Below are 24088 nucleotides of genomic sequence, written 5' to 3' on the forward strand. Positions count from 1 at the left end.
CACTACCACCCTCTGGGTGCGGCCCTCCAGCCAGTTGGCGACCCATTTGACTGTGTGGGTGTCGACACCGCAGTCCCCCAGTTTTTTGATGAGAACGGGGTGAGAGACAGTTACCCAAGAATTTATAAGTGTAGTTTTTCTTCCCTTAGTTATGCCTGAAGTAGGTATAAATTAGGACCAAACACTCCTTATATTCCTAATCTTTTAATGTAAACTTAATCTAATTATAAGTAATAATCATGATTGTGTATGTAATACACCATCCTTTGAGTTTTCCACATATTCTCCAGTGTCCTGTGGTTAGGATGACAAACAAGTGCTGTTGTGTTCATGACATTCCTGTTCATGAGTTACTCTTTCATTCTCTCATTAGCTGTTTCTCACAAATGACCATGTGTTTTCTGCTTTATCTTTTGTCAGATTTGAAGAAAGTGTGTTAGCATGGATGTGGCATTTATTGTAAATATTGAATGTATGATTCTGGTAAATGATCCAGGCTTTGTCGTGGTTCACCTTCCTTATAGCTAATTTAACTGGTGGTATTCCCGAAACTGAAGGTCAGCTATTGGCAATTCAGTGAGTTATAATTCCTAAGAATAAATATATTTTGGACAAGAGACTGTATTGAAAAATATATTCCACTACATTTGTGTCCAAGATAACAATACCTCTACAAAAATGGTATTCTCACAGTGTGTGGGGGGGTGTCTTGGAGAGTTGGGTTTGAAAGCTGCTATGTCATAAAACTTTGATTTATTTTTAAAAAGATTGAATGTAGTTGAGAAATTTATGCCTATGACTGAAGAAGAGAAAAGTGGATAATATTCCATGCACTTGATATGCTTTATAACAGAAAGAAATGAGAGAAAATGGAAAATAAACTGAGAACTATGAAGAAACATGGTTTCCTAGGTCTAAAAAGAAGGTATCCTTTCACTTTGTTAGGGAATTTTGAAGTTAAAATACATGGACTTTTTCATTGCACTGTATTCTACCCAGGCCTCTTAGAAACCATAGTTCATGTGTTCCTGCTCCTGCAGTGGGAATTGTGGCTTAATTGTCTTTTATGAGTTAGCTCGGTATACCTAGATTACCTTTTTTCACATCTTCAGTTTGCTGCAGATTTGACTCACCCCATCTTTATTGCTGGATAAATGAATTGTACATAGCATGTGGAATTTGTGAATTTACAAAAACTGAAGGCCTGTTCACTGTGTGTGGATATTTTTAGAAGTTATTTAAATTACAAGTTGGTGGTGTATGCAAAAACAAATGGGATTTCAAGTAATAGCTATGCATGCAACAGAAGCTAGTATGATTGGTCTGTATTTTTGCCCCTTATTATAGTGTAATAGGTGTCATGTGCTATTTGGTTCCTGCCTTCACAACCTAGAATTACTTGCCCATGATTTACCAAAGGAGATTTTATACTGGAACACTTTAGCATCATTTGAGAAGTGTCAGAAACAGAATTTAATCATGATTGCTATTCAGCTTTTTACAAACAGTTACAATGTAACTGCTTCAGATTTGATCAAAACAACAGTGATTCAATTATTGCAGTTCAAAAATATTTGTTTTCCCAGATTATGTACTAGTTTTATGAAAAGGGAGGAAAAAGCTACTTGAAAGGCAGTACTTTACGCAAGAGAACTGGGCCTCTGCCCAGCACTGGGAATGCCAGAGAGATTTTTTTTTTTTTTTTTTTTAGTGACAAAACCCAGGCAGATCTAGAGTTGTCAGGAAATCTCTCTGTTTACTGAAAGCAAGGGGTTCAAAAGCAGAATGAGCAGGAAGATCAATCCTTTAAATCATTTGGACACTAGGTTCCCTAATAACCGTTGTGAAAAATAAATCACACTTACCGTTTATGTATTGATCATATAATTGAAGGCTAACCAGGGGATTTGGAGATGTTTATCTATCTCATATTTAATGAGTGGTTAAATTGTTTCCTGTTGTGAGTTTTTCATTTACTTTGTTTTTGGATTAAATAGCAGTCTGAGAAAAGCAAAAAAACCATGATAGCAAATACCAAAGGAGGCTGTTATGTATGGTTTGACTGTGCACCCAGAGCTTATGGTGCTGGTGAGGCAGAGAAGGATTGTTGCTCTGAGGACCCACATATTGAGCATACTTAGGAACCAATATCTTACCAAAGACTTTGTTGGTCAACTCCCTCAGGTATTAAATGAACATGATATTGTTGAAATGCCTAATAGTGCTGGTTTATACACCTTTTCTTCACTGATTTAATTACATCTATTGAGAAACTGGCTTAGTTAAATTCTGCTGACCTCTTATGTGGACATTTATTAGAGACTGAGTGCCCTATATTGATTTGGAGTGATTTAGTGTAAATATTTACTTAAATGGATGTAATGCAGTATTAAACCAGTTTAAGATTTTCACACAATGGAGCTTTCATTCATTGAAACTGTTAAACTCTTTCTCTAATCCTTGTTAGTCAAAATGGTGCATAAACTGTGTACATGAAGCCATGGGTTTTCATTACGTGCTTATCAATTCTCAAGATCTGTGGTGTCACTAATAGGTTTATTTGTTTGTTATGATTTTAAAATAGGTCCATAAGAATACAGAATACATTGTTCAGTCAGATGATTCCTTTGATTGGTCTAGTTTAGTATCTTTTCACCCACAATGACAAGCCTCAAAGGAAGATGCAAGAAACGTCTGTGTCTCTGAAAAGCATTTTTTTATTCCTAGTGACCTGGTAAAGTGAGTTTTAGCCCACTAAAGCTCACAGACAGAGAAAAAGAGAGAGAGAGGCTACACACACACACATATACAGTATTTACTAGACTATAAAATGATCTGGAATAAAAACAACCCCCAATGATTAGATTCTATGTATGGAAAATCTTGGGGGCTGAAGTAGTCCTCTTGACCTCTATCCCTCCAACTACTTTTCCCTTCCCCACCCTCCTTACTGTTAGACTCTGCTCTCCCTGGGCACATGGAAGTGAGGGACAAGACTGAATACACTGACCTTGAAATAAACATGCTAGGGGTGCATTGATTAAAAAAAAAAAAAAAAAAACCATTTTGGCTGACACCGATGGCCAATTATTAACCAGCCATATTGGCCAATAGCAATCCGATAGCTGATATGCAGTCCAGCAGCTTGGAGAGCAGTTCCCTGCTGGTAAGAGTGTCAGGGGGAAGGGGCATGGTTGGCAGATCCAGAGGCCCCCATGGTGAGGGAGAGATGGAGGGAGTGGGGCAGAGGCAGGCGCTGCCCAGTCAGGCTGGTGAAGTGACCCCGGGAGTGGGGCAGAGCCATGGGCAATGCTGGGAGGGATAGCTACAGCAAATATTGGGGTGGCTTTAGCCCACCCTGTTGCCACACCTCCCAGTGCCATTGCCACCCACCCCGAGCACAGCCCTGGCCCTGCCTCCTGGCCTTGGGTCCACAGCGGGCAGGCTGCCTCCACCCCATGTACAAATCCAGGGGGTATATGCCCCCTCATCCATCCCCTGGGTGTGCGCGCAGCAGCAGGGAGCTGCCTTCCTCCCTGCATTCTTCCAGGTGAGCTATCCATGGTTCCCATCCTGTTCCTGGCAGGGTCACATTCACCACCCTGGTTGGGTGGGCAGTGCCTGCCTCTGCGCCACTCCCTCCCTCACCATGTGGGCCTCCATCTGCCCTCCCCATGCCCCATCTCCCCCACAGACTTATCAGCTGGACACTGCTCTCCAAGCTGCCGGGCTGCATTCCTGGCCACATGCATTCTGTGACTGCATGCATGCACGTGGCATTTATTGGTAACATTATGGGCTATCCTATCCAGAGAAAGCTGATTGCCAATAATTTTTATTTTCCTTTTGTCGATGCTGATCTGATATATGACTGATAATATCACTGCACATCAAAAACATACCTATATATCTATGCATATAGTGCCATAGATTAGTTCATGGAGAATTGATTCACTTTATCTTTTATGAAACTGCTGTGAGTTTTAGCACTGGTCCTCCATAAACACATTTGTAAGCTGCACTTTTGTTACCTACTTATATATCATACAACTTATGCATAATACTAGTTCAAAGCCAAAAGACTCATGATTTACCATATACTTGATTGGGCTGGGCACGAGAAAGTCAACAACATTTTCAAGCTGCGGTGACCCTACAGCTCAACGGTGCTCAGTATGTGTGTGTACTCCAGACACCCCCCACAAACGATCCACGTGCTAATTTAGTTCCCCCGCTCATGACTGGAACTGGGTGTTCTTGTCGCCAGTCCAGGAAAAACTATGTGCAGATGAGCCTGGTTCAGCTTTGCCTCACAGAGAGCAGAGCCACACTGATCATGCAACAAGCTGAAAGACAGGATGACAAAGGGATTCTCGATGACCTGTTTGGGTTCCGTTTGGTGATGCCTGCAGACATTTAAGGCTAGTGAAGAAACAGAAATCTTTGGGAATCAGAAAGAAAGGCACAGCTTAGTTGTGGTAGTGAAGAGGAACTAAAAATGTATGCAGTGTAGTGGCTCACCATGACTTGGAAAAGAGTCAGTGCTGAGAGATACTGTGCTCAATGGGCACTACTGTATATCTTATTCACATGGGCTGTGCTAACCTATCCTTATGGTAGGTTCCCATCAGCATTTCTGGTACGGGAGGTATAACAATCAGCATCTTCTGGGTCGTGAATGACTCAAGTGTAGTTAGAGGGTAAAGGCCTGTCCCTTGCACTGTGGGCATGCTGACCTCTCTGAAAGTCTACAAATGCCTCCAAACACAAGCATCTCAGCTACACAATTTATGGCAATGTGGGGTTTCTCTTGGTCTTTCCCCCTTGCTTGCTCTTTTGGCTAGGGGCCAGCAAGACTAGGAGACATCTGAATTCCAAAACCTTCCGGCTTGGGGCTTGTATGTAGGATGCCTGCCATAGATTTGGGAGTATCTGAAGCTCCAGACTGATGAGTGTGGGAGGTAGGATACTTGTGGGTGGTAGTACCACACAGACTTGAACAATTGAATTCTGCTCAGTTGAAATTTGGAACTTAATTCAGAACTTACTTGGCCCTGGAAACTAAATTTAATTAAAAAATCAGCATGTTTGCCTATTGTGGGCCATGTGGTTTATAGTCATGTTTAGTATTGGCTGCATTTAATCAACTTCATAGTTGGTTTCCATGACTGAGCATGTGCTGCTTTTGACACAACTTTAACAATTTAATGAGGTTTCCTTGTATGTGAATGCAGTGTTGCTGAACCCCACCTTGTCAAAAATCATGAGATAAACTCTTAAAAATCAAGAGATTTGTAATGTAAATTATGAGATGCTATTTTTGAAGTGTGTGTTTGTGTGTGAGGAGGCTGTGGGTTTCTGGGGGGGGGTACAGCCTGGGAAGGGGGGGTCCCCACACACCCTGGCAGGATGTTGTGGGTCAGCAGTGAGGGGCAGAAGCGCGGGTGGGGGGTTGTCACTTGGGAGTGAGGGGCAGATGCACAGACACATACATAGACAGATGGGCTGTGGTGGATCATGTGACCCCCCAGGGGAGGCATGGGGGGGATGTACCCCCCAGATTGGTGTGCAGGGCAGAGGCAGGCTGCCTGCTGCAGGCTAGGGCTCTGTGCCCTGCTGCCTTTGCCCCAGGAGCCATGCGATGCCACTGGGCGGGCAGGGGATGCGCAGCACAACCAGTGTGTGGCTCCTGGGGCAAAGGCAGCAGGATGCAAAGCCCCAGCTCACAGTGGGCAGCCCATCTTTGCCCCATGCACAGATCTAGGAAGCATGTGCCCCATGCTATTGTAGGGGTGCACGCAGTGCAGGGAGCTGCCCAACCCCCCAGTGCCTCTGGATCTGCGCCAACCATGGCTCTGTCACATGATCTGCCCCAGTCCAGGGCCCCATTCACCCCAGCCCCTGCCCCACTACCTTCCTCGCCATGTGAGCCTCAGTCTGTCCCCCATCCCTTCCCCTCCACAGACTTACCAGCTCGGGGTTGTCTACATGCACCAGAAGAAAAAATATCAAGACTTGATCTCTATCAGGAGATCATAAGTCAAAGTTAATTTGACTTGGAAACTGGGAGTCTTGTGATTTTTTTTCCATGAGAGTTGGTATTACTGTGAGTGTAAGACAAGTGGCATTTTCTCCCATGCTGATTGGGGGAAAAACCCTCACCTTGCATGTGAATAAATACAGTAAATCTACTTTGGTTAGTCCATGAGGTGCAAATCTACCCTGCCTTCTAAATGTATTGTTGCCATTTTACTCAAGTTCTGACTATAAAATCCCTCCGGTTTAAGGTTTGTTTTACAACAAGGTTCACCCTTATCCTCATAATAGCAACTTGTGCTCTCGTGATGGGATTTCACAAGATTGGATAATATTAATGCTATCTGAGGGCACTTGCAGAAGTAGGCCTTATTGCATATAAAAGGAGCCCCGTGAGCTTCTCTAATCAAACATTTGTCCACAGCAGTGTAAGGCCTCGTTGTCCAACTTCTGTGGCTGGGGACTGCACAAAGGAAGGGCCACAACTCCTCTCCCCCAGTTACACATTGTGCATCCTTCCCCACACCCCTCCTTCTCCCACTGCACCATGCGCAGTGTCCCACCTCACCTTCAGCTTCCTGGTGCAGGCGCCCCTGCTGCACTGCCTATTGCTATGGGCTGTGCCCCCCTGGAACTATGAGCTGTGCTTCCCAGCCCACCTTTGGGGTGGAGGCATGCAACAGAGCGGAGGACGGAGTAGGAGACCCAGGACCCAGCTGAAATGCTGGGGCAGTGTCAGCTAAGTGGGAGCCCAAAGGCTGCAACTTAACCTCTGCGTGAGGCCAACAAGCTGCCAGTTGGACAGTTCTGCTGCATATGATCCAACATTACTGTAGCATCTTAATTATCAAGCAATTATTCTTTGGCTTAGATTAACTCCAAAGTGTGGAACATTTCCCATCCCCTCCCCCCCCAGTTCTATCCATCCTTTCTGCTTATTATTTTAAACCCCTAACCTTTGACCTTAGATTGATGACTTTCCTCTCTGACCTCATTTAATGCATTTTTCTCGCGTGGCAGGCTCCCTTTCATTGTTTAATAATTTTGTTTATAGGATGTTTTTTAACTATCGGGAGTTTTCTTATTTGAATATGTTATATAAGAACTCAAGTCCCACAACAGGTAGATGGAGGTGGAGGTCCACTTTAGAATTATGTCAGTCATAATTTCTTCCTCCCTCCTTTCCACAGAACATTTTATTCAGGGCATCTATAATAAATTAGGGCTTTCTAAGTGTCTATGTGACTGGTACAGAAGAGGCCTTATAAAGTTTGGCTTTGCTACTGTTAGTATCACGTTGAAGGGAGCCAAGTTGTCGCCCAACACAATTCACTGCAGGTTGGACTTGTAGATGAGACTTCTTAAGGAAGCTACTGAAACAAAATAAAGTGCGGCACATGGCTGTGACCAAGGCTTGAGAACATCATGGAGACAAGTACAGCGTAAGCAATTCCCTTGATGTGTGGTTATTGTTACAAATAGGCCTCCAGTGTAAAGAAATATCTATGTTTGTATCCAGATGGAATGAGAATCTGGGACTGATTACACTAACCATTTATTTTCATAAAATATAATTTAAATGTTGAAGTTAATGTCTACCATCAACTGCAAGAATATTCAGTTGCTGACCACTAGATGGAGTTTCTAAAGAGTTTTCAATCAAGACCTCAATATACCGTAGCCCTAATTTCAGAATTACTTTCAACATGATTTTTTAAAAGATCTTTTAAAACAAATAATGATACAAAACTTGTTTTAAAAAACCTCCACAACACAGACTAGTTAATTTTGAAACCAAACCAATTGTTGTCACCTTTAAGATCAATTTAAACAGGCTTATTTATTTATGTATTTATTTATTTATTTAGAGGTGCCTAAGATAAGGTTTTTAGAGTCCTATTTAAATTGGTATAAATAAATAAATAAAAGGCCCACTTTACAAAGTGGTGATGTGAGCACCAATGCTTCTCATTGACTTCACTGGGATTTGTGGCTATTGGGCACCTCTGAAACTGAAATTAGTTTTGTTTTAGGAAGCATCTGTATAGATTAGGAAACCTGATTTCAAGCATCTGTACGTGAACATTTTACCATGATTTTACATTAAGCTCTTTTTTTCCTATCAGCTTTCTATCCATATTGGTATCAGTGCCCCTCACTGTTAGTTATTGCTTACTCTCTTTCATGATACCCTACCAGCTGCCTTAAAATCCAGGCAGAAGAATCATTTTCCTTTTCCCAGGTTTTGTTCTCCATTCCAAAATTCCCTTAATAGAACATGAGTCTAAATATGCTTTAGGTTTTTTAAATATGCAAATTGTATGATAAGGATCTAGTAGATGTAGACTCCTTTGCTGGCTTTGACATTTATTAATGTAGGAACTGTGCCTGCTGAAGTGACAAATTTTATCTGCCAAACTTTGAACATTCTTGTTGATAGAATTAAAAATGTCAGTACTTAAAATAAGGGGAAAAGTAGAGCAAGACCGTGCTGGCAACTGATTATACAAAACATGGAGAGGGAGAAATGAAAGGACAAAATAGCTGTCAACAACTGCTGGCAAGAGAATTAGTTCTATTTTCAGCCTTTATGAGAGAATTACAGACAATGGCAAGTTAAACAACAGAGGAAAACAGAGCACACAGATGCTCTGTGTGCGCATCTTCAGGGCATCTTCAAAATATGCAGACATAGTTGTTGACTAATGACAGTGACAAAATTAGTAAATACAGTATAGGAGTTGTTTAAACTGCTAACGCTTTTGTTTCCATGGCAATCTAATTAGTTATTTGAATATATTTACTCGTAGGAGAATATGGGGTTTTGTAGTTAAAGTAGCAATAATTTTCACTTAAAGAAGTGTACAAAAATTAATTAGTACCCACTTTCTGGCTGCATGAACTGAGGCAAAAGTGATTATCTAAGCTGGAAGTCATGAGGTTAGAGTACAACTGAGGCTCAAGCTCAGGAGTCCATTTCTGCTCTCATTTTCACTGTTGTCAAGCCTGAGTAGTTCCCATAAAGTTAGTGTCCTTACTCAGGACTTGCACTGATGTGAAACCAGAATTTGGCTTCAGACTTAACCACTTTTTCTTAATAAACAAACAGCGAATAACTCTTTTAAAAAGTAGCTAGCCATAGTATGTCTCCATGTAACTCAGTCTAGTTTTAAAGATCAGTAATGTCCCTCAAGGATTTCAAACATAGCTGGAGTTATTTTCACTGCACTCTGGGGGCTTATAGTTCTGATACAGGATACAAATAGCTTATGTGATCCTGCCATCCTGCCACAGAAAACTGTTGGTTCCAGTGAGATTTATTTTTACTGGGCAATGGGAAAACGGCACCTTAAGTCATAAAAACTTGGATTGTGATCTTTCATATACTGGTTCTATAGCAGTGTAACTCAGCTAGAGTGGTGTCACATCTAACTTACACCAGTAAAAGTGAGACTGAGCCAGAATTCAGATTCTGTAAAACCAGTGATCGCTGCTTGTCGGGATTACTGCTTGTCTGGAAACTAGCTTGTTGTTATTGATATTAAAAGATTCCCTGAAACTTTTTGTCTGGGTGAAGTTTTCCTCTCTAACAAATATTGTGTATACCAATCATCTTTATGTATATATTGGCTCTAGCAAATGGGAGGTTTATTTGGTGGCCAGAGGATGAAAAATCTGCAAGTGGTATTTAAAATATACTCTTTGGGTGCAGACAGAAGTGCAACTCCCAGTTGTAACTCTGAACAATTTTTGCAAAGCATTCTGATTTATAAGGTTACCCCAGACCAAACAGAAGTTCACTGCTGGTTCCAGGGGGAGGCAAATCCAGCTGTGGGCAGGGAGCCTGCAGCGAGGTTTCCACAGCAATGGCCAGGGCCCTCTGCCAGTGCTCTCTGTTTTCAGAATGGGAGGGGGGAAAGGTAGTAGAGGGAGCTCGTTCTTGGGGCTCCCCAGCTGGTGCTGAATGATGGGGTGGGTGAATTGGAGGCCCCCCCCACCTTGGTGGGGCTGCAGTACATCTGCCCCACCCTCCGAGGGGCTGAAAACTCCCAGACTGAACTCCCTCCACTCCCTTCCCCACTCCATTCTGAAAACAACAATAGGCTGGAAGGTCCCAGACACAAGTTACAAAAGATATGCTACGTTTTGTAACATCTTTATCGGATACCTCATGCAATGAGGGGTCAGATTTTCACCCAATCAGCCATTTTTGAAGCTGTTTGCAGCTGTGCACTTGCGTTTGGTCACAGCTATTAGCTACTTTCTGCGGCCAGATCAGGCAAACATTGTTACTTCTGTCTGCTTCTTATGAGTTTGTTCAAAAATGCCAGATCTGTTTAGAATAGTAGAAAGTGGCTTTAAAATTGCTGCATAGAACTATAAAAACCGCTCGCAAAATATTTAGATTCTGTTCCTTCTTGAAGAAGTATGTCTCATTTTTGTAGATTATGGGCAAGTTTTCAGAAGTGTCTACATTATTTTGGAGCCTAAATCCACACCCCAGTGAAACTCATTGTGAACATTGGGCACTTTCACATGTGCTCCGTGGGTGAGGATGGGGACAGCACTTTAATTAAGTGAGAAAGCTACTCTAATTAAAGCTCCATCGCATCTCCTGTATTGGGGCCCCTGTGGTTAAAAATGGTCGTGGGGACACTTGAACTAAATATTCTTGGACAAGCTTTAGTTCCCCATTTTTAACCACGAGGATGGTTTAGTTCCCTATTTTAAAGCATGCCGTTTTTAAGCATGGGGACACTGCTACATGAGGTGCAATTGCCACACTCCAGCAGACCAGATTTAATGGAGTCTGCTCAGAGCAGTCTCTGCGCTTGTGTACAGATGCCCCTAGTGCCTAAATTATCATTATAATTGACTATGTCTCCTATGTCCAATTTTCAAGAGGGACTTGCACATATAGGGTCCAAAGTCCCATTGACTTGCAATGAGAATGAAGCAACTAAGTCTTCTTTTGGCAAAAGGACTTAAGTTGCTAAGTTACTATCAACAATTTTGATAGTTCTACCTTCTATCCCTGTAAACTACCATCACGTTTCATTTGCTATAAACCTACAGTCTGCATAAAAATAAGAATCGGGCTAGTCACATGAAGGTTTAGTACATTGCACAAATGAATATTTTGAGTATGGTCCCTTTCATGCTTCTTGACCCATGGCATTAGACGTTTTGGTCATATAGTAGGACTACTACTATGAACATTTTGGATGGCATGTTAAATTCTTAAGGCTGAATTCTCTTTGGCTGTGGATGGCCCAGAACTGAGGATGATTACACTTCAGCTATTTAGGGGACTGGTGGAGGTTGTGCAAAGAGCTGAGGTCTCTGATGTTTCTGTTCTGCAGCACACAAGAAAGGAAATGTCAGTGATTTGGTCACTGGCCCAAGAAGTATGTTACTTTTTGACCACAGAATTGCATGATGGTAACTGTTACCTCAGCCCATGAGCAGAGACATAAGGATCTGTGTTATGCTGCTTTACACAATGTCAGTTTTACTTGGGTTTTATGCTGAGACCTAGGATTTTTTTCACTCACAGTTGATTCACATTCGTGAATTATGAGATTTTTATGATGTCAGAACATGACTTGCAAAGTTTAATCATTTGAAATACTTGAGTGGTTTGACGTATAAGCCGTGTAGCTTGGGATTTTGCCAGATATTCTTCTACACGTACATTATTTTAACTGCACTGGTAGTTGTATTGATGCAGGTATACTGGCATAGAAGTGTTTATATTAGTATAGGGATTTTGGTTATTTTGATTCAGTGAAGTATACCATGCTGGTATTAAGCACTTTATAGCGCTGTTGGGACTTCACCAGCAATACTATGATAATAAAACTTCATAACCCGTGTTGTCTTTGGTTTGCTGGCAGTTTTCATTGGGCCTTGGGGAAACTGAAAAGGCAGTTACTTCACCATTTATTGACACAAAAACTTTGCCCTCTGACGTGGCTCTGACTGAGTGAGATGGTACGCTGCCTCTCCATCTAATAAACTGTCATTAATTTTGGCATAGGCTTAAGCCTCCTGTGGTATATGGTTATGCAGAACGAGCTAAAGTTTAAAGCTGTGCTATCAAATACCTTCAGTCCATGCATTAACACTGAGGCCAAGACCCCTCACTGTGACAACCGGTGAAGAAAAATTATCCATACAAATGTAGGTAAATACATTCAAATTACTTGCATTTTAGTCGGTATGTGCTGGGCACTGCACACAGTAAAGTTTGAAATACATCAAGGGAACATAAAGCAATGCCACATTTTGTGGTAAAAGGAGTATGTTTAACTGTAGAAAGAGAAGAAAAGGATATGGGAGAAATACATGGAGAAATATCAGAAAAGGGAAGAGTAGACAAGAAGTGGCCAGTCTGTACTCATTTTAAATTATGTATGGAGAAAAACATTTTTTGGCAGTTGATTGTTCTGTCTTCAACAGAAAGAAATCTGAGGGGCCAGTTATTTTGCTTCCTAGTGGAAAGTGTGGAAACTCATAACTTTATTAGATCAACAACAACTCTGGAAAAGAGGTGTAGCAATAACATAAGCAGATACAGAGATGAACAATTCTGTTAGTTTATTGATTTTTATATAATTTGCCCTTTAACAAGAGGGCTACAAGCCATAGATTAATTCAAAAATACTAGATTTAATTCTGTGAGAAAATAATACTGTTAATAATGGCACTTTTTCTTGTGCTTTGTAATGTACACTTTATACACACATCAACATATACAGTACACTTCAATTGTTCAAAGAGGTTTACATTTAAATGGTGATAAACTTGTATGTTCTCCATAGGAAATAATTTAATAAATTCTTTGCACGTTCTTTTTACATCAGTAGGCTGCTTTTATCTGCATATATACAGTACTTTACCTATATTCATTCAAATGTAAAACAGATCAGCTTATATTTACAAAGGAATCAGAAACCTTCAGGCATTATCATGGAAAGGCCTCACTTCTGGTAACTTGTTTGCTTTGTTTTGAAAGCTTTGGATTCGCGTTCCTTAATATATTCTCTTCTGCATTTAATTTTTTATTTGAAGTACATTTTCTAATGTATTTTTGGGTATTTTAATATTTATCTTTTTAAATCGCTGCTAATTCAGTCACAGAAAATGAATAGAAAATTAGGGGTAGAAGGGACCTCAGGAGGCCGTCTAGTCTAACCCCTGATGTTGCATATGAATACTATGGTCCTTGTCACCATTTCCGCAGTATGGAAATAGTGTGGATTAGTGGTTGTGGGTGAGCTGCGAGATCAGATTTGCTCTGAAAAACAGCAATTTCATCCAGAAAGGCTTGGGGGGGGGTGTGCGTGTGCATGAACACAGCCTATTAATTAATACCCTCACATTTAAAATGTTTCCAACAATATGTGCAAAAATGCTTAACTTCAGTTGCATTAAAAAAATAGGACTTTAAAAGAGTTGATAGAGATTTGTAGAGGGTGTTGTGGAAAACTGGTGGGATCTTTGTCTCTCCCATTTTACTGGATAACATTCAGTTGTGATATTAAATCTTGGCAGTAAACCTGAATCTCATTAAAAAACATAAGAACAGGAGCTAGGGTGGTGAAGCAAATATGCAGTGATTGGTACCAGGGATAAAGTGTGAGGCCTGTGATGAGAAAAAGTAGGTGAACAAAATGAAACATGAAAATCAAATAGCATAGCACATTAAAACTGACAAGAAACAATAATCTGAAGTGAGGTGATAAAAGATCAATGGTCTGAAGCAGAGAATTTCATCTCAGTAGAAGAGGATAGAAATTAATGTGGTATTTTATTCCTCATCAATGAAGAGACTGCCTGTGTGGATAATTGGGGGTACAATTATATGGGGACAAAAATTTGGAAGGAAACAAGTGACCCAAGTTAAAATGGACAATGTCCCATAATCATTAAGACAGACATAAAATTTTGGTGCTGTGCCAGTTTACTTGGACCAGTTTCCTTCCTGTTGGAAATTTAGTTTTCCTGAATGCTGGACCGCAGTTCTGTAACAAATTTTACAGGACAGAAATGCTGGCTTTAATATTGCCCTTTAGGAAATAGCATTTCCTTTTGGTAGGAAGAGGAGGAGTCTGTCAGGCCAAACAACTATCATTCAAATTTTATTACTCTTGTATGCATGGGTGGAAATTAAAAAGCCTACACTGCTGCTTTTCCAAATTCACTCAAAATAGGGATTTTTCCAAAGTGCCTGTACTATTTCAGGTTGAAATAAGAAGCACCATTCACTGTGACTTCTGGAGTCACGTAGGATAAAAGCTAAAGCTTAGAGCCTAAAGACAATGCTTTGAGGTGCCCCGTTCATTTCAGTAAAAGTGTTAAATCCAAACCTAGATGATCAGGGAAGCCTCACCAATATTGTCTGAGATAAAAGAAAAAGGGCAGTGGATCTCTTCTACCCTCTGTTCCCTCAAGCTAATATACTTTAGGTCTGATATTAAGCCACCACCATTCTGCCTCTTCAAACAAGAGGTTATTTCTATTGCAGAAGGAGATGGAGGGGAGGTTATCTCCTCCAACACTAAGGTGGGGGGCCTCCCAGGTGCCGCTGCAGAGAGCTTTGTGTCATGCCACCCCTTTACTTCAGATTACTTGCATTCTTCCCGTTGCATGTTTTAAACAAAATCTATGAGAAATTAATTATCAAAATTAATTACTTTTGAAAGGCTGCAAAGAAAGTTAAGAGCATTAATAAGAAACTGGTCAGGGCTTTTTGAGAAAAGTAGCACTTGATTGAAAATATTCAATAAACTCTTGAGGAAGAGCATCTTATATTGAGTGAAGCTGGAACTGTGAGAGGATGCAATAGTTGTTGCAAGAAGAAAGATGCATTTGTTTCCCTATGTCTATATTTTCAGAGAAATCATCTGAGAGGATTGAATTTCAGAAGTTAGCTTTAAGGAGATAAGTATAATAGAGCATGAAGAGACTTGGCAACGTGACTAAAATTGTATAAAGGAGGAGAATCTGCTTGTTAGCTGAAGCTTTCCATCTCAAAACTGAAGCTGCCGGTGAAGTAATGCAGAAATTACTGGCGAGAGTCTCTTACATGCATTTAAAAATAGTTTGAGACTGAAAGATTTTTTGAGTGCATAGATGCTACAGCAGTGAGAGGCTACATAGTCCTGGAAAATATAGAAACGCAGATACTCATTGTGTCCAAATGTAAAAGGAGACTATATTAGTTTCAGAAAACGGATGTAGGAAACCACTTAACCCACCATAATAAGTGTCGCACAATTATATTTAGTGAGAAACCATGCATATGCAATATGTAGAGCATGAATTATCATATAATAAATCAAGCACAATGCTAGGGGAAAGCTGATTGCTATCAGTTGGTTCAAGAAACAGTGTTTTTATGGGCTCTCACACACACTGATAAGACAGCTAAGTATTCAATCTTTCCCATGGACAAATGGCTACACAGATATCTAATTGGACATACAAGCATTTGAGTGTAAAAAGACTTTGGGCAAAAGCATCCATAACTTATTCCATATATTTCATATATGCATCAAATATATTAAATAAATTGGACACAAATAAGGACAAGTAAAGATAGGAGTATGGAAAGAGAAGAGCAGTTATATTGAAGAGGAGGAGAGAGGATCTGAGCCCACCCTTTTCTTGGTTCATAAATAATGGGATATATTAGCATGGTGAAATGGTACTAAAACTAATTACAAAGGTTAAACCTATTTTCTCCTCATGCCTTCTAGATCAAAACATTGCTAAACCACATTTTGGTAAACTGTATATCCATACCTACATAGAATTTTAATTTGCATTTAATTAACATTTGTCTCAGCTAAACTCTGCTACTGTGTTGAGAGAAGACCAATAAAGGTGATGTCATGCTCCCAATAGGGTGGTGGCAGAGTATCACTTTAACTTTCTGCCTCCCTGTTGTCAGTAATGCCCTTGTAACAGGAGAAGCACATTTACACACAGTTCTGCTCTTTGGTTCAGGTGCTCTTCTTTCACACCACCCCGTAGCCCTGAAACCTAACAAGTTTGCACTGCAGTGCTTCTTGTTACTATGAGTTGATGACGCTCTACTGAATGTTTGCATGTCTGCAGCATACCTGGTTTTTTGCCAGGTTGGAATTATATATATAATTGCAAACACATATGTGTCAAACAAGGAAACCTGCAATAGATATTGTGTGTGTGTGTGTGTGTGTGTGTGTGTATGCACTGCTCTTTGCACCAATAATATATAATTTTAAGTGTTCGTTTCCTAACTGTGTGTATGTGTAACGTGACTGATGCTTCTGAAAATAAAAATCCAAAATGCCATTGATTATGTAGAACAAAACAATTTTAACTGGCTAAATTTGTAGGTTATACACTGCTATGAGCAGCGTAGGTTTTGCACCTAAAATGTAGGTTTTACACTGCTATGAACTAAATTAATTCCTTTTATATTGATTCATCTTCCCTTTCTGTCAAATCAGATGCTTGAATTTGGGACTTCAATAGGATAACTGAGCCCTGCTTTTTTATAAATGATTATAAACTACTCATTGCTTCAAGACACGTTGTTCTAGTCAAGGAAAACAGTAACTTGTATTTGAAAAGGGCTCTTGATCCTTTCCCATTTTACAACAAAAATTGATACTGAAAACTTTCTGCAGTGTGTTCAAACCTTTAATGAGGCCCCCTGAATGAAGAGACTTCAGTTTGTTTCTGTCACAAGCATGTCCTTTGCAAATGCAGAAACATTTTTTTTTAAATAGTTACATGAACATATGCGGACCATAACACTTAGGCATTCTTTAAGCAGGTAAGTTTTTACTTTCATTCTAACTTTGTGTTCTTCACTTTAATATGATTCCCCTAAAATCAGTTAATAAATATTTCTAAATCACTGAAATGCTTTATGATGCAAACAAAGCAAGGAAAACATAAATGCATTTTTGTTAATTGTAACATCTACAAAAATGTGATATGTTAAGGATGTTAAAATTTGGTATGTTTGTGTGAGAATATCCTTCCTTAGAACTGCAAATTAGGGGGGTTTTTTAGAAGGGAATTGGTAAAGTAACAAAGCAAATTAGTTAAATACCAATGTAATTTATAACAAATACTTCACTTTTCAGCCTCATACAGTTGAACAGCATGATTTTTAACAGAGGCCGTCTTCATTGAAAATATGCTGTTTCTTCACCTAGGATAGCACTACTTTTTAAATTAAAAACAGTTGTATTCCTTTATATTCAGAGTAAGATATTTTCTCTTCCTGTACAAGATAACAAAGTGCTGCATCTTCATTCAAGGCTTCAGTTAACCGCTTAGTGATTTTTTCCAGACAGGATCATAAAAACTGTGAGGACAAAGTTTATGCTTTATAATTAATTCAGTGCATTGAAAATATTGGAAGTCACAGGTGTTATAACAGGTAGATAGACTTTGAAGATTTTTGCAACCAGTTTTAATATCTCTAGGTTAAAACTGTAACGCAGTTCTAATGGAAGACCCTTTCAAGCCTCCTTGCTAGGCACTCCTATATAAATGATCTTTATGACTATCAACAGCAGAACAGTCTCATACTGAGTACTGTACTGGTATTCCGAGTAGTGCCATAACTGAGCACCATGAGACTCTCTCATGCTTACGTTATAACCTGCTGTACTACTGTGCGTTCGTGGGAACATCCTCGATTTCCACAGTGTATTTTTTTAAGCAGCCGTCGCAGTTTGTTGGAAAAGTTTTTATTAAGGTATCGGTAGAGTAGAGGCATTACAAAGCTGCTTGAGAAAGCCAAGAATTTTGATAAAACCGTGATGAAAGGTAATATTCTGGTGTAATCATCATCTGTAACTTTTCCTTGCGTGTTAGTAAACGTGCTGACCAAAAGAGTCATGTAGTAGGGTGTCCATAATGTGAACTGTGTACAGACTGTAGCAATCAAAAGCCTGTGAACTGAAGGATCAAGTCTTCCAGTGTCTTGGTCAAGTGGAGTAGCCTCTTTACGTATTCGCAATATTAGGACAAGTGCATATAGTACAGCAACAGCCGGTACGACATATCCGATAAAAACCATAATGGCGTCGGCTGCTTCTTTGTTTTGCATCTTGGAACATTCAATTATTTTTGTGGATACATGATTGCAGACGTAGAACAGTAAAGATGAAAAGCTTGTAAGCATAGCTCCTCCCCAGATGAACCCACAGACGTGTTTTGTGTTGTACACACTCGACATGTAAGTTCTCGGTAAAGCACGTTCAATGTAGTAGTCCAAGCTGAGCAACGTCGTAGAGTACATGATAACTAAAGATGAAACATTGAATAAAATAAGTAATGTGATATAAACTTCATGGTTAAAAGTCCAGATAGCCCATTTTGTACTGGCAGGTCCCAAAAGGTACATAGGTGCCATAGCATTGATGATGAGACCAGCAATTGCAATATTGACGAAGTAAACATCTGGCATTGTCATAGTCGCTTTGTTGTAGAGATTAACCAGAACCAGCAGGGCATTGTAACAAAGGCCTATTGGAAAACAGATGATGAGGTAGAGTAAGGAAAGGATGGAGAGAACAAGGTGGGAGTCATGACATAGATGCTGGTCCTCGCTGTTCTTGGTACTATTCAAAGCTTCACAGCTCCACATAGTGATCTGAACTTTTGTATTTTCTCTGCTGGTTATCAGCTTTTCTGAGGAGAGAGAAATAGTGAAAGTAAGTACAAGTTCACATATCATATTATAAGGAAAGCCATGACTGGTGATCTGTGAAGAACTAAACTGCCTTTGGTTTTGCTAGGAGAAACTTGCTTAATGCTTCAAGTTATATTAGGAGAGCTATTGTAATAAAATGTGGTGGATAGTTCATTAGAAGACAGACACTCAACAGACATTAATACATGGATATATCTCTTTAAATGCACTGTATCCACTATAATACAAAGGATTATCATGTAATGTATTGGATTATTACAATACAGCATCCTTAATGCATCTAACACGTAAATAACACATCCTAAACTGAAGAAAGACAATAGCTTTTTAGGATGAACTTCCAAAAGCAAGAGAAACTTGGAGAATAAACTCTAGAGTTCTGTGTGGTGGTGTATGTCCTTATTAGGGAACTTTAAGAAGGCTAAGACCAACCACAGTGGGTAAGCAGAAATGGGTGGGCATTGGGCAGGCTGTTAGGTAGACCAAGGCTACGGGGAACTTGGCAGACAAAATGATTTTCTGTCCAGCGCACTTTTAGTTTACCCATTGATTTCAGGGGGCCTACACATGTAGTGAATATGGATAAATGTTTGCAGGACTGGGGTCCAATTTACACATTTCTGCTCTAGGCAGGAAAACATTTCTGAAAATTTACTTCAGTTCTTTTCTAAAACTATTTAAAATATTTTTCTCACAATTTGTTTGGCATGGCTAGTTACAGTTTGGTGCTGACATTATTTTGCATTCGTGTTTTCATTTAAATGATTACAGTTAAATAAATGCCCAGTCAAACTTTACAGTGTATTATATTATGCCTCACACTATATTATAGTAATGTTCATTTAAAAAAAGAATGCATTTCTTATAAACTAATTATAGAGGAAACATTACTTCCACAGTTAAAGTTGATGATAACTTACCATTAAAAGCCTAATGTAAAGAAGACCTTAGAAAGAATCCATGTGCAGCAACCTCAAAAACCTGTCTGAAATGCACTTTTTGAGACTCTCTACCTTGTGCAGAATATGAATGAAAAATATGTATTTCTTTCAGCATCAAGAAAATATTTGAGTCAATACTTCAAATAAAATAAATTAATAGATACAGCACTGCTAATGAATAAGCTAAGAATTGTTTGTAGTTAGAAGCTAGTACAGGAATGGTCCGACTTTGATTGATTATCGTTTGTTATTCCCCCCCTCCCACCTCCCAAAGTCAGATTTCAGTAATGTTTGTCCAGGTACTCTTTGTTTCATACGAACAGAAGCATTTTCTTTTTTATGGAAACCCAGATGTATTTCAAAATAAATATGAAAGGAACCTCTCCATTTTACAAAGAGGGGAAATCCACCCCCCACCTTCCCCCCCCCAAAAAAAGAAGTAAATATGGAAGTATTGGGGATGTCAGTACTGTTACTTCTGCTGGGTGATATTGTCTCAGCAGTTTTTAAGCTAACTTCCATGTTGAAATTAATGTGGAAGTTGCTTCAAGATTTCTGGTACCATCTGCCCCATAGTGTGGACCTTTCTAGCAGCTGATTTTATATGGCAAACACTCCGATGCTCAGCCTTAGTTTTAATTCTTTCTTTTCAAGGTGTGAGTGGGAGAATGTGTACACACATTTTGCTAATAGTAGGGAGACAAAATAACTAAATCTGTAATAAAGGTTTTGCAGTTCAAATGACAACATGGCTAAGTGCACCAGCTTGGATTCAGTTAAACAATTTGAGTTTTGTAAACACGAGGGCCACATTTGATACTCAATTACACGGGTGTAGCTTAACTGAAATAGTAAGAGAGTTGCGCTGGTGTAACCAGGCACGGGATTTAGCCCAGTCTCCTTCCTCGGCTGCTGTCCTTGAGTTTGTGTTTGTATCTCAAACTCCCTCTCACCGTTCTGTAGCAGGAGTTGAACCAAAGAATCCGCTGCGTCGGGCAATAATCCACTTTTAAAAACTGACTTTCCTCAGATAGACTGGGCTTTGTAAGAGAAGTAGAAAGTGATGATTGTTTTAATCATAATTTTCCTTTAGTATTGTTTGAGGGCATCGTTATTTTTTCCTAAGTGATTTTTTCCTATGATTTATTTTTGAGCTATAGTGTTACAAAAGTATACAGAGTCTTTGCTTATTTAAATATTGCCTCTCAAACCCTCATACCGTCTTCAAAAATCTAAAGCAGCCTACTTGCCTTTACATGAAGCAGGCACTGTATAAACTGTTGAAATAATCTGTGCTGCATGTTAATTGGTGATGACAGAAATGACAGGTCAACTAATTGAACTGCAGCAAGTTGGAGCAACTAACACTGAAGACACAGCTAGACACTGCATGTGAATGCACCTAGATATACCCCCAGCACTCACACGAAGCCCCGTTGACCATAAGCAAAGACATAAGGCAGCGACCAAGTAAATCCATTTTTCAAGACCTAACTCTACGCAGCTAACTTTCACTACAAACTAAATGACATCAGCCTTAGAAATACTTCTCTTTATATTCTCCCATTGAAAACCATTTGTGTTTTTTTTTTACAGAGCTGAATAGCTGCTTCTACAAAGGTTTAAAGATTAACACCGTTACACTGATATCCTTGAAACGCAGTTAAAGAAAACACCATTCTGTTCTCATAGGACTGGGAGGCAATTTATTATGCCCAGTAATTTTCTTGTGAAACTTGCGAAACTCTCATTAGCTGTGATCATAAGTAAAGTATGAACATTTGTCATAAGTGTACTTTTTGCGAAATATAAGGCTTAAAAGGTTTCTAAAACACTGGACCGACAGTGTTTCAGTATGCATATCTCAGTATACATGCTGAAATACTGAAGAAAGTATATCAGTATTTTCTTAATGATATACAAACAACCTCCCCCCCCCTCCGTTTTTGACGTATTACTTGTTCGCCTGAGAAACTACGTTGATGCATTGTTTAGGCTCCATCCTGCATTTGTTACTGAGGCAGGTCTCCCGTCACCAGAGGGAGTTTTGCCAGAGTAAGGACTGTATCTTCATGATCTCTGAAATGAAGCTGTAATACAACTAAGTCAGCTGTTTAGCTAATAAAACTACTTTTTTCCTGCTGCAGATTCATTGTTTTGTTGCGTAGTTTCCACATGCATTTTATTTTGACTAAGCCTGCCAAATACCTCACTCCTAGTTTCTCATTTTACTCAGTGCTGATTAATAAAAAAAACCAGAAACAAAACCCCCAAACCCAGCCTCCCTTCGCACCGCCTCTAAATTTGTCCGTCTCGTGGCCTGGACTTTATTTCAGCAGCATTGTTACACAGCTTTGTAAACACTTACCTTCAGTTCATGTTTTATGTTCCTTTGTACTGTGAGGTTCCCAAACGCTGGATAAATAACTTTCCAGAGCAAGGAAGTCGACTATAAAGGACTGTCATGTTCTTCTGTAAAAACATTGTGATCTCATTCTGGTAGAGCTCGCGCAGCCACGAGCATTCCCGGCTGCGTGCGCGCTGCACTTGTTTGTCCTAGTAAATTACTCACAGAGTTTCTGCTTTGCTTGGCAGGCTGCACTAGCCCCTCCCTTTCTCTGTTTACAGCCTGTTTCAAGAAAGGGGAGGAGGTTGTGCCCAGAGGGGAGTGGACTGTTAGCTTAAATTTAGCTAAATTTTAACGCCTTCAGATTTACTACGAAGATACCTCGGTTCCTGGAGCACTGGCTTGTTTCGCTGCGCAGTCAGTTACATTCGTGGGTTTCTTGCCATTTGAGAACCCACTGCATTCTCACTAAGTGAAGCTTTCCAGTCGCTTGGCAGCTATTGTTCAGGAACAGACTGGTGTTTTACATCAGAACCTGCTATTGGGAAATACAGTTTAAGGTTCTGTTTTTCTGGACATGCCATCTAGATAGCAGAACAAAGTGTCCAAGCACTCCTCTTGCGTACATGAGAAAGAACTAGCGTGTATCATGAGCTAATAAGGAAGAAAAATAAATCCACAATCCTGGTTTGGCTGTAACAAAATGTATGGGTATAGAATGAATGTATACTGCATGTTGTGGTGGGTATTACGCATTCATTTGCTTTCAAATTTAAAAATATCCAGAAATAGAAAAACAAATACTCTCAGAGTACTCTTAATTCAGCCCCTCCTGCCTCCTTAGGATTTGGAGTTCTGTAGGTGTGTACAGTACTGACCCATATATATATTCCTTAAGATTGAGCATTTCTATATTTTAGAATGAGAGAGCCATTATACTTGTTGAACTGTGGTTTGGCAGTTTTTGAGCTGCATTTATGCTGTAGCCATTCTCTTCTTGATATCAAAGTTGCGTGGGTTGTTATAATACTTTTCCAGGTAAAGTGGAACAGCAGGATTTACTGCAAAAATGAAGCCCTCATTGCCGTTCACAGTACATTTAAACTGATAACATCAAACAAAAGTAACATACTGTCTTATTTTCTTCCCTTCACTTATAGTTAAGTGTTGTGATTTGGGTTTAAGCAATAAACACCAGTAAAACAGCTGTTGATACCAAAAGCAAAACAGGTGTTCATTGAACAAACACTGAGACTGTCTACCTAGTTTGCCTGGATTTCACCCCCTTTCCTCATATGGTTTGTTTAAAAGTGATATCCTTGCTCTCTTGGTCTTATCAAACATTAATTTATGCCGGATACTTCAAATTAGCCCAAAGAGGCAGCTTATTTTCCTATATTTTTAGGGACACCATGTACATAGGGAGAATTGTACACATGCACAGGATGTGAAACAAGACTGCATTATACATTGCAGGTTTAGCTTTATAATTTGTCTATATAAATTCTTTCTGAAATGGACAGATCCACACAATTTTAAACACTGTTGTATTCAGTGGTATATGTTTTTATTTGGTTTAGAAACACAACTCATAAAACACCGAATTTTTAGCTGTGTAGACTTAGACCCTGTGTTCAGAAAATAATTTTCTACTTAAAATTTCAATTTATCATGTAGAAAAAATAACTCGGAGTGTATTGATCCTGAATACTCATTAGCTAAAAATATGGATTGTCAACCACATAAAACCAATAAAGCAGTTTCTGAATAGGCCGAGAGCTCTTTCACACTGAGGTTCAGATCCTGTCCTGCATAGCGTTCCCACAAATCCCATTAATTTTACAGAGATTGCAAATAAGGCTCATTTAGTGATTAAAGAGTACATAGGATTTTATTGGACCATACAGATTTTAGTCAAATAAAGATTGAGATAATTGGAAAATCATTGTCAGAAATGCTGCATTTATACCCTCATCCTAACTTGATAATTCACCAAGTAATTCATCAATGTGTCTATACTGGAGCATGTAAATATTA

The 24088-nt window shown here is 39.5% G+C and overlaps 2 protein-coding genes and 1 long non-coding RNA gene across 10 annotated transcripts in view; 1 reads left to right on the forward strand and 2 right to left on the reverse strand.

Annotated features, from left to right (window-relative positions):
• LOC109314745 overlaps positions 1-12583 on the reverse strand; it is a 17310-nt gene extending 4727 nt beyond the window's left edge. The window contains exons 1-2 of the long non-coding RNA XR_002102358.1: positions 12572-12583; positions 8139-8144 (exon numbers count right to left, since the gene is read on the reverse strand). This is a non-coding gene — a long non-coding RNA (uncharacterized LOC109314745). The remainder of the gene's footprint in view (positions 1-8138; positions 8145-12571) is intronic.
• LOC109314738 (tigger transposable element-derived protein 1-like) overlaps positions 1-24088 on the forward strand; it is a 90482-nt gene that overhangs the window by 57689 nt on the left and 8705 nt on the right. The gene's annotated exons all lie outside the window — the stretch shown is intronic.
• GPR146 (G protein-coupled receptor 146) overlaps positions 16783-24088 on the reverse strand; it is a 67857-nt gene continuing 60551 nt past the window's right edge. For 6 of the 7 annotated variants that reach the window (XM_019542068.1, XM_019542066.1, XM_019542069.1 and 3 more), the window contains one exon: positions 16783-18741. In XM_019542068.1, the coding sequence (XP_019397613.1) occupies positions 17696-18697 (1002 nt within the window). In that variant the 5' untranslated portion in view covers positions 18698-18741 and the 3' untranslated portion in view covers positions 16783-17695. Of the gene's footprint in view, positions 18742-22072; positions 22873-24088 lie in introns of those variants that run through there. The other variant, XM_019542070.1, reaches the window with a different exon arrangement.

This window comes from Crocodylus porosus, unplaced genomic scaffold (genome assembly GCF_001723895.1).
Source record: "Crocodylus porosus isolate Cpor-Errol unplaced genomic scaffold, CroPor_comp1, whole genome shotgun sequence".
NCBI lineage: Eukaryota > Metazoa > Chordata > Crocodylia > Crocodylidae > Crocodylus > Crocodylus porosus.